We start from the raw sequence: 10,002 nt of genomic DNA, 5'->3' as shown, positions 1-10,002 counted from the left end.
ATCCAGCCATACAGCGTCACTTATTACCCAGACAGACAGAAAGAGGGGTTGAATCTGTCCGTCACCTCCATGGTTGCATTGTGGGTAAGGAGGACATGTCATGCAGGACTCCAGGACTCCCTACCATCGCTACTGTAACCTGCATGTGACCTAGTACGACGGGAACATTACTCGAAATGAATAAAGCGCATTTGCAAAGTGGGCCAGACAAAGTTAAACAAAATTGAGTCATTTTCAGCAAGATTGTGTGTTTCTGACACTTCCTGAATATTTCATTCTACTTCAACTTTAACTACAACCGAATCCTGGGAACAACCTCCTTTCTCGAACTCTGTAAATACTTTATAACACACATGCATGTGTTCCACTTACACAGCTTGCATATGTGTGTGTGGCTAAACCTGCAGTGCATCTTGTGGGAAATCTATTTAATTTCACTACGCTGAGTTCATTCCATTTCCCAGCACTCCAGACATTAATGTTACAACTCTTGCTCTTCAAGCATAAAAATATGTAGGTGTGTAAATGATCACACAGACTTCGTTGCCAACATTTTCCATTTCTACTATTACTACTACTATAGCTGGAGGCGAACACACATAGCAGATTTGACTGAATGAGCGGGAATTGCTTGTCTGAAGCCGTTTCAGTGAGATCAAGTTCAAAGCCTGTATACTAATATTTACCTCAGTTACTGTCATCACTAGTGGTAGATGATGGGTTCGACAAAGGAAGAGGGTATTCATAGGGTTAGTCATTCATTGTGTAGCAGTGGCAGAAGAAGTAATTAGATACTTTACTTAAGTAAATGTACCAGTATAACAATGTAAAAAATACTCGATCATTTAAAATCCTGCTTATGTAAATGTACAGAAGTGTCATGGTGGTAGACAAAATTCAGCAGGGATGCATACAGAGTCAAGATGTTGTGTATTTAAAGCTTTATAGTTCAGCTGCCCACTAAGCCTATCCAACACAATAAATGCCTGGATGTCAGTAAACACTGCTGTTATAAACACTGCAGTGTAGACAATGCCACCAGGACCACCAAAGGGAGTAATGTCAGAGATTTAGAATTAATAGCACTATTTACTCTGGTCACAAAGCCATATGTCTGCTGGCCTGTTTGTGCAAAAAAAAATACTTGTTTTTGAGGTTTTCTTTCTTGTGATTGGCCCTTTCTGTGCATATCCAGAGGGAGGAGATTGTGTGTGTGTGTGTGTGTGTGTGTGTGTGTGTGTGTGTGTGTGTGTGTGTGTGTGTGTGTGTGTGTGTGTGTGTGTGTGTGTGTGTGTGTGTGCGCTCAAGGTAGGGCAAGTCTATTTAGACAACATGGGGGGAGTCCTGCTGGGGGATCTGTCTATCTGCAGGGGGTGTGTTCAGATCATTCTCTATTATGCCATCTGTTTCTAGTTAATTATGTAGAGACAAAGATCATTAAAGAGGCTATAATGTTACCAAAACAACACCGACTACATGCCTTACATAATCTTATTGGATCCATACATTAATTATTATTTCATCAAATGAAAAAGAAAAAGTCCAATGGTAAACCACAGAATGGTATTCCTGGGCAAGTTAAAGTACATGAATCATCTGATTTGCTGTGCCCTTTGTTTTATAAATATGATCAGGAAAATGAACAGTGAGGTTTCAGAAACTGCTCTCAAAGCAATGACACAAGTGAGGTGTTGCTATGGAGAGATGGTCATATCTGTCTGCTGTTTAAAAAGTAATATGAGGATAAAGACACAGGGCAACAGAGGCAGACGTAGCGACAGAGACAAAGAGACAGGTGGAGCCAGAAAGCAAGAATGATAAGATAAAAAGACAGGGGTGAAAAAGTACTGTGTGGTGCAATCATGGCAATAAAATGTATAGTTAATCATCTGCTTTTGTCTCTACTATGAAAAGGCAGCACTGTCAGAATACATGGTTTACGAGATGACAGCATTTAAACCTGCACAGCAATGTGCTTCATTACTATTTTGCAGGGGATTGTGTGATTTCACCATTGTGAAACATCTGCAAAACTGAATGAATGTAAAATGAAGCTCATTCTCGTTTTGTCAGACAATATATGCAATAAAAAGGTTATGGGACTTGTGAAAATGGGAAGCTAAGCTGTGAATATCCATGGCTAAAGAGATATAACCACTACACTGACATCTATTTATTTGCCTTTCCTGCAGTGCTGCCGAGTGTTTTGTAGGTGGCGATGTGTTACTATTGCCCACATAACATCGACATGTCTCTACAAGCTGGTTTTTAATGATTTTTTGCAGCCTGTGCATTGTTTACCTCATTATCTCCTTGATTTTCTACACCTGTTCAGCACCATATAATTAGCAGCTATGCTGCCTTTAATTACTGTCGGAAATATTGCAACGACAGATCATGATTTAACAGCCTAGTTATACTGTAAGTACAAATAGGAAAAGCTGGATTTTACATGACACTCAAAATTCAAAAGATGTCCCATTCTCACTTTTACAAAAACAGATTTCTTTCCCTAAAGTAATAACAATAATGGTTATTTTGGGTTATATCCCATATTCTCCTCTAATCCAAAGCAGTTTGAAGAATAACGCCCTTATCAGATACTTTAAAGGCTCTAAAAACATATGTTCTCAATCAGCTTCTTACTATGAGCGATGTGCTTCTACATGAACACACTTCCTGCCAAAGCTAGAACAATTTGGGTTATTTCACATTAGGGATTTGTTTGTGTGTTTTGTCTGTGCTCGTCTCACTGGTTTAAAGTGGATGGGGCTCGGTTACAAAAAGGAGATGCCACGTACTTCTGTGCATCAATCAGGTATTTAGGATTTTAACCAATTCCAACCAATCAAACCACAACTACACAGTCCCAATGAAGCAGATTGGCTTGAGGTTTTGAACTCTTGAATAAAACTATTATAGATAATAGATTATAGACAAAATATTTTGGGAGATATATACAAGATATTTTTTCTCAAACTTAAACTTTGATTGTTGCATGTTTAGTCATGGATGGGTAATGCTATATAGAAAGAGGTTTAAGAGGCTTTATTACCACATTCTTTCAGATATAAAAATATGCAGTTTGTCCCTGGATTGTCCTGCTTAATCTAGAAACGTATCTGATCTCCACTCTGATGTTTGATGACCCATGCTGTGGGTCCTGTGCAAGCGCACACACAAACGCACAAATTAATCCAAATAATCCAAATAAATCCAAATAAATCCAAATAAATCAGTGAGGAGCAAAGAGGCCGCTTGTCCTCAAAACCAATCAGTTCCTCGATCTGCTTATTCCTCAGCAGCCCACTGCCACCCTTACTTGATAGCAGAGCCTTGAGCATTAATCAACCAGAGAATCAGCATCCCAAAGTGGAAATGTCTGACATCCATTCCCTTTAAATCTTGCACACGTTTAGGTTAAGCAAATACACAACATCTTTTTGTGTCTTCCCTCACTTCAGATCAGCAAGTAAATACTCCATGCCATGCAGAGACTCACTGTGTATATTCTTTTCATTGTGTAGATTGATTCCTGTGTGGGAAGATCCCTCTCCGTTGGGAACCAATTACAGACAGTTTGGGGAGGCTTTCATCATGCATGTGACCCTGAACGTCGCTCCAGGCTTAACCACCACCTACTGACTGAGCCCTGTACCCTCTAACTAACCTGCTCAGCTTCTGACACAAGCAGCAAACAAAAACAGACACTAATCACTAAAGAAGAAGAGCAGAGGGTAGCTTTGTCTAGAAGGGTTTTGTCTGAAAAATAAGCAGGGAATAAGGGGCTTGGGTTAAATATGACTAGTTAAATAGTCAGCTGTGTCAGTCAGTGTGTGAGTCTGCAAGTATAAACCTTCCAGGCCAAAATCTTCTCCTGTCTCCTCCATCACAGCCAAACAGCTGGTTGCCATGGTTTCAATTTTCTGTACACCAATCAGTAGCCATTTTACTGGGGGTCCAGAGGGGGGTAAGCCTGCACAGTTGGCAAATAGCAGCGATATGCGCTGAGATTAGCATACATCCAGCCAGGAACAGCAAATCCTTGCTCAAATGACTACAGACTACTTAGTTGAAATAACAGTCGTCTGGTTTATTTTTGTCTCATGTCTCATTTTGTATAATTGAAATGCTTCGTTGTGAGGTGAAACCGCCTTTCATATTTCTATGCATTGTGTGATTCATTGACATGTTTGGCAAACACCAGATTTTGATGTCTGGTGAATTGATAAATCTGTGGGAATGTGACATCATGGATAAATCAAAGTCGTTCATGCATAAATATTCTGGACATTAAACAATACCTCATCAATTCTAAATAGCTCTGCAATTAGCTGAATCTTGTGTTTCAAACATGTTATTGATGTATCAATGAAACATAATGAGAAAGGCATTGAATCCCTATTACTAGTTATTAAAAGCTAGTTTTGATGAGTCAAACATTATTAATGTAAGAGGAGGGCTCCCTCTGCTGGACATATAGGACAATAGTATACATGGAATGGTTTGCCAGTATAAAACCTCTGGCTATTACTATATCATTGTTCTATAATTGCTGTATAGTGAATGTATCTTTACATTTAAGGATTTGTTTATACAAACTAAAGAGGAAGTGGTTCTATTATTTGGCTTAACCTACTTGTTAAGCCAAATAATACTTGCATACTAATGCATAGTCACAAAGCCGACAACAGTGCTGTTTTTTTTATTTTCTGGGAGATACATGACTTTCACCAGACAGCTATAACTTATAGTTCATATTCATATTTGTCAGGATAAAGCTGTAACAGAGCTAAACTTTATACAGTACCAGTCAAAAGATTGGACACACTTTCTCATTCAAGTGAATAGTAGAGTGTCCAAACCTTTGACTGGTACTGTATTTAGTGCTGGGAAATATAAGACAAGATAACGTGTTAAAGCCCGACACACCCATAGTCAGCCCACACAGGTGTTGTCACTTATATTTCCGGATTAGACTGTGTTTGATTGACAGCTCCCTCGCGTTTGCTTTGTTGCACCTGGTAGAACGTAACCATTACACCGTTATTATAGGCCTTTTTCAAGAAACATGCCTTGATAGGTCAGAGTAGGAAAAGTTCAGGTGTAAATAATATAATTAAAGATGGCTGAATTCCATTTAGCTGCTTCAGTTTCAAGGTCCTGGTATTGTGCACGCTGTCTCACTGTCACATTGTCATGGATAACTACTTTCTAGGGTGTAGGCCTATATGTAGTCTTGTGTGCTGTATGTATGTGTGTGTTGTCTGTAGCTGCTCTTAACAAGTTCCCCCTTGTGGGATTAATAACTTTGTTGAATTGAATTGAATTGAATGGCTTACTGGGCCATTTGAATATACAGTAGGCCTAACAGCCATTGTTAATGTTATTTGTAACAGCTTTGCTTCACCCAACTTCAACCTGACTTGAGGTCTAATTAGCCAGAGTTATTGAAAACACCTGTGAGAGTGTGCTGTGCAGGGCCTATTTGTTCACATTTAAATTTCTGGCAATCTTGAAATAGTTCCCTTTCAATCCGTAGTACCTTTTCTGACATCAGGTGTAGGCTACTGTGTATTATGAGTCAAAAAATTAAACTGCATAATGTTCAATATTTTTGCTTCTATGAAGTAAAATGGGAGGAGAATAGGACCGACTGCTTAAATAGCTTTTAGGTGTTTGGTCTTGTGTTATTTTTCTCTTTTAGATGTAATTTGTAGCCATCCTTATGATATTCTTTAAAAAAAAAAGACCAATGGTAGCAATGATATGTCAACTGATATACCCACATTGCCAGTAGATGTCAGCACAATACTTTAGACAGACCTGAGACCATAGTTTCACTTGTACAACTTGCCCCATCTCAAGTTTATCAATCAGTCCTTTTTCAAGCAGTAGGCCTAGCCTACAATAATACAATAATACATTTCTTTGCGATCTCGGTAAGAATACAAATTCCACAAGGTGAGGCTTAGCCTATTAGGTGCATTTAAGGCCCATAATGAAGCAAATGTGTGAATGGTTGAGACTAATATTGTGTGGAAAGTTTATTCTGCCCCTAATATGTAGACTAGGTTAGATTAGGTAGGCCTATTTGCCTGTCTTCCTCCACCTGTCCGTGGGAGGGTGCCCGGCCTGTCTCGGGTTCCTGCCGCTGATCCCTCTCAGCTGACGTCAGGAGAAATGGCGGACCAGGATGGCAGCGACGCATCTCCACCCGAGTCCCAAGGTGAGTTCCATTTCCTACAGACAGAGAAGTTAACTTTAACGAACTTTTTAAAAGCTCGAATGTTACCTAAAGTATTTAGTAGTGCTCAGCTGAGGGGCTTTAGTTGGTTGTGTCGGTGTTTGAACGCTGCCGCTGAATTCCAGAGACAAGCACTCGGAGCCGCCGGGTCGGTCACGGGAGTGGGATTAACTAGGCTATCAAACCGATTGACCCAACCGGTTTCTTAACGTTTATTAAACACGACCTGTTTTCGAAACTACACAAATGTTTTCAGTTTTAGCTTTGTTGTCGTTGTTGAAAGACAGTTTGAGCTCCTCTCGCGCTGGCAGACACCTGTTGCTGACATTTAGTCAACTCGTCGAAATGCCTCATTAGTTGACGTGACAGGTGAATTCATGGGAATGGGCAGAGGGTTGTTCTAGGGATGGCAGAAGCTATAGCTAATGTGTCTTCAGGCTACAACTTTGTTGTCGGGCTTTTACGGGTTTGTAAAATGATTTGTTACACTGTCCACAGTTCGGACTGGCTTGTAGGCTACCTCAAACCTTTCTACAACACCGAACAGCTGTTAATTTATGGTGTTGTCATTTATTATATCGTATTATGGCCTATATTACCGTTAGGACTGAAAATGACCACTCTGCACTACAGTAACGTTACGTTTTACTGTTCTGTTCTGTCTGGCAGTTTGTGGGCCTAATTTGAATCTCAGTTTGTCTTTAAAGTAAACATAGGCCTATAGCCTAGGCTATGCATATTGCATAGTGAAAATGTTACATAAATGGTGTGTTTAGCAGTGTTTGAGCTGCTGTCAGTCTAATAATTTGCTGTTCAGTGCAAAGCATCAAAGCAATGGCCACTTATCGCCAGTGATGTCGCCAAAATCAAAGAAAAAAGATTATTTAATTACTGTTTTGTAATTAAATACTGAAAATGTCTTCTGCAGTAATTACAAGTAGCCTATATTTGCATGTTTCACCTCGGGCCACACCTCAATTAGTCAATTAGCTGTCAATGGCCTAATACCTGCTGTGACATCACTGATTGGGATGTTGTTTACGTCGGCCTAATGCACTCCTGGATTACGTTTCAAAGCTGAACTCCTTTCATCTGATAAAACATTGAAATGTTGCTCAGTGTTGAAGGTGTCCAGTTGACAATGTCAAGCTGTCTATTTGTATTGCTTTAGTAAATAACCTCACAAACCTGACGCTATCATGCTACGCCATCAGGTGCTCTGTAATCCTTCCTGGGGTTTGAGCATGCAGAATCTTACAAATTGCAGCATTGACTGGGAAATGTTTTTTTTTTGTTTCAGTGTAACTTGTCACGTAAACTTGTCATCACACTTTTTAAAATATTTTTTTCTTATGGAAGTGGTAGTGGAAATCTGGCATTTGATAGATAGAACATTAGTTAGTAGAATTTATGAATTCATCTTTAAAATGATAAATGAACAACATGTTTTAACTAACAAAATGTGCTGGTTGTAAATATGTGTTTGGTTAGTCAAATCAGGATAAGTTTGCCTCACACACAGGCAGGTAGGCACATTGCTTACAATATCATCTCTCAAAAAACTAAACACATTAAGTGCATTTAAGTGCCATATTACATTGTTTTTAAAGAAAACATTTTCTGAAATGCAATAACAACCTCAAACTAAGTCATACATTCAACATACATAAACATTACCTTAAGTTGTGCAACTTAACTTTCAGAACCACCTGTTTCAACCTGAGACTGATCTGTTTATAGGCCTATATGTAAATGTTAGTTATACGCAACCTATTTTCATTTTTCATATTTGATTGCAGTGTCACACAGCTCTGTTACACTTATGCTGGGAGATCGTCGATCAGCTGTTTCTCCGTGAAGAGAGAGAGTGAGAGAAAATGGTGCGCAACAATCAGCTGTTTTTCTGGCTCTTTAGATCAAATTGTGGTCACCGCTACGTATTTTCTTGTCTTTGATTTTGGTAGTTGTTGTGTTTGGTCTAGTTTCATCCTCCATACGACTCTGTGATTTACTTTTGTCGGGTCCGCTTCGTGGAATGGATGATTAAGTTAGACTCAATGTTTTCTGTTGAGATGCTGAAGCACTGATGTCGTGCTATTATTGTGGTAAGCTAGTTCGGTTTTTCAGTAGACCCACTGTGCAGAGTTTTCGTTTTAATTACGTTTGAAATGATTCCAAACTTTGGACAGTTTCTGTCGTTTTCTCCAGCCTGTCTCTTCTCTTAGCCCCTTACGCTCTTTCTTCATTTTGTAATCCGTCTTCATGGCATGTGTCGCCAGCAGCGTCAGCCCGGTGTGCGACAGTAATAATCATCCGTGCGGAAACACCGTGAGCGATTAATTAAACAAAGCTTCGAGGCAATCACGAATTATTCGAGTTACTGGAGGAATCGTTTCAGCCGTACTTATTATACTGTGTCAAACCTCATCTCAGTAAGGGTCCCAGCAAAGTAAACTGTAAACACAGATAATAATTAGCTTTATCTTGCTGTAAAATAATCTGATTAGCACTTCCAATTAGTGAAAATATGCTTGTGACAAAAGCTTTACCTTAATATGTTTGCTTACAAATAGGGCTCGGCGATATGGAAAAAATCAAATATCACGATATTTTTGACCAAATACCTCGATATCGATACCGCAACGATATTGTAGTGTTGACTATTGGTGCTTTCACAAAATATTTACACAATGAGATTTTTGATAAATAATCATCAGTAATGTGGATATAATGACTAAGTTGGTAAAGGTAAATAATAGAACAGTTACATAGAACAGTCTGGTAAGTTCAGAAAATGACATCACTTTACTGTAATGCAGCCTTTAAAACCAGGAAAAGACAACACTTATGTCATATTACGATATCCAAAATCTAAGACGATATCTAGTCTCATATCACGATATCGATATAATATTGATATATTGCCCAGCTCTACTTACAAATCATGTTGTGCAGTGAGCAACAAGGAAAGTCTATGGTATTATTTTTTATTTTTTATTTACTAAACTACTATATTTACAACTAAATTCACACTTTATGTGCATTAACATCGTCATCTGTTTTACTTGAAGGAAGCATGTCAGCTGAAACTGCTTTTTATAAATGCAACATAAAGCGTACTTGCATTGCTAAATGTTTCTGTATACAATAGTCAAAATATTCCATCTGTTCCCCGATCTGTCTCTCACATATTCAATAGGTAAGAGAAGGTGCTGTAGCCTAGCCTCTCTGGTTTAAGTCTGAGGGTAGGATTACAGCATTACTCTATCCTGCAGGGACAAAGATCAGATTGCTCTTTCATGAATGTGTGTTTGTACAGCATGTGCTCCCTAAGAAAATGAGGCAGCGAGTCTTGTCCTGAATGCCTTTTATATGATGGGAATTTGAAGGAATTGTGAATTGGATGCACTCTTTGTGCTAAAATAGTAGGCTATATATTAGGCTATTTACTTTGCAAAAGTTGACTTATATGTGAGGCCAACTGCAAGATGAAGTGCACCTGTAAAGGGAATTCAGCCCAAATGCTTATCGGTGGTTGTGTCTTTAATCATTTTGTCGCCTTGCTGTTTTAAGCCACAGCATCTTGGAGAAAGATTTCAAGCTGTCATGCTGGTTGTTTAATCTCCGTGTGTATTTGCTTTGGTCGATGTGAGATAAGCGGATGCAAGCACATGCCACTATAATTCTGCTCAGGCTTATGTTTGCACTGTTATTTGACAGGCCTCCAACAAGGTGGCCTGCAATAACTTTATTGC

The 10,002-nt window shown here is 39.0% G+C and overlaps 1 protein-coding gene across 6 annotated transcripts in view; it reads left to right on the top strand.

Annotated features, from left to right (window-relative positions):
* The first annotated feature begins 5,951 nt into the window (after positions 1-5,951).
* map7b (microtubule-associated protein 7b) overlaps positions 5,952-10,002 on the top strand; it is a 28,928-nt gene continuing 24,877 nt past the window's right edge. The window contains exon 1 of one of the 6 annotated variants that reach the window (XM_078275442.1): positions 5,952-6,229. In XM_078275442.1, coding sequence (XP_078131568.1) covers positions 6,184-6,229 — 46 coding nt within the window. In that variant the 5' untranslated portion in view covers positions 5,952-6,183. The remainder of the gene's footprint in view (positions 6,230-10,002) is intronic. The other 5 variants (XR_013503474.1, XM_078275438.1, XM_078275437.1 and 2 more) reach the window with 5 other exon arrangements.

The sequence above is a fragment of the Sander vitreus genome, chromosome 18, assembly GCF_031162955.1.
Source record: "Sander vitreus isolate 19-12246 chromosome 18, sanVit1, whole genome shotgun sequence".
Lineage (NCBI taxonomy): Eukaryota > Metazoa > Chordata > Actinopteri > Perciformes > Percidae > Sander > Sander vitreus.
This window is presented reverse-complemented; position numbering and strand designations above follow the sequence as displayed.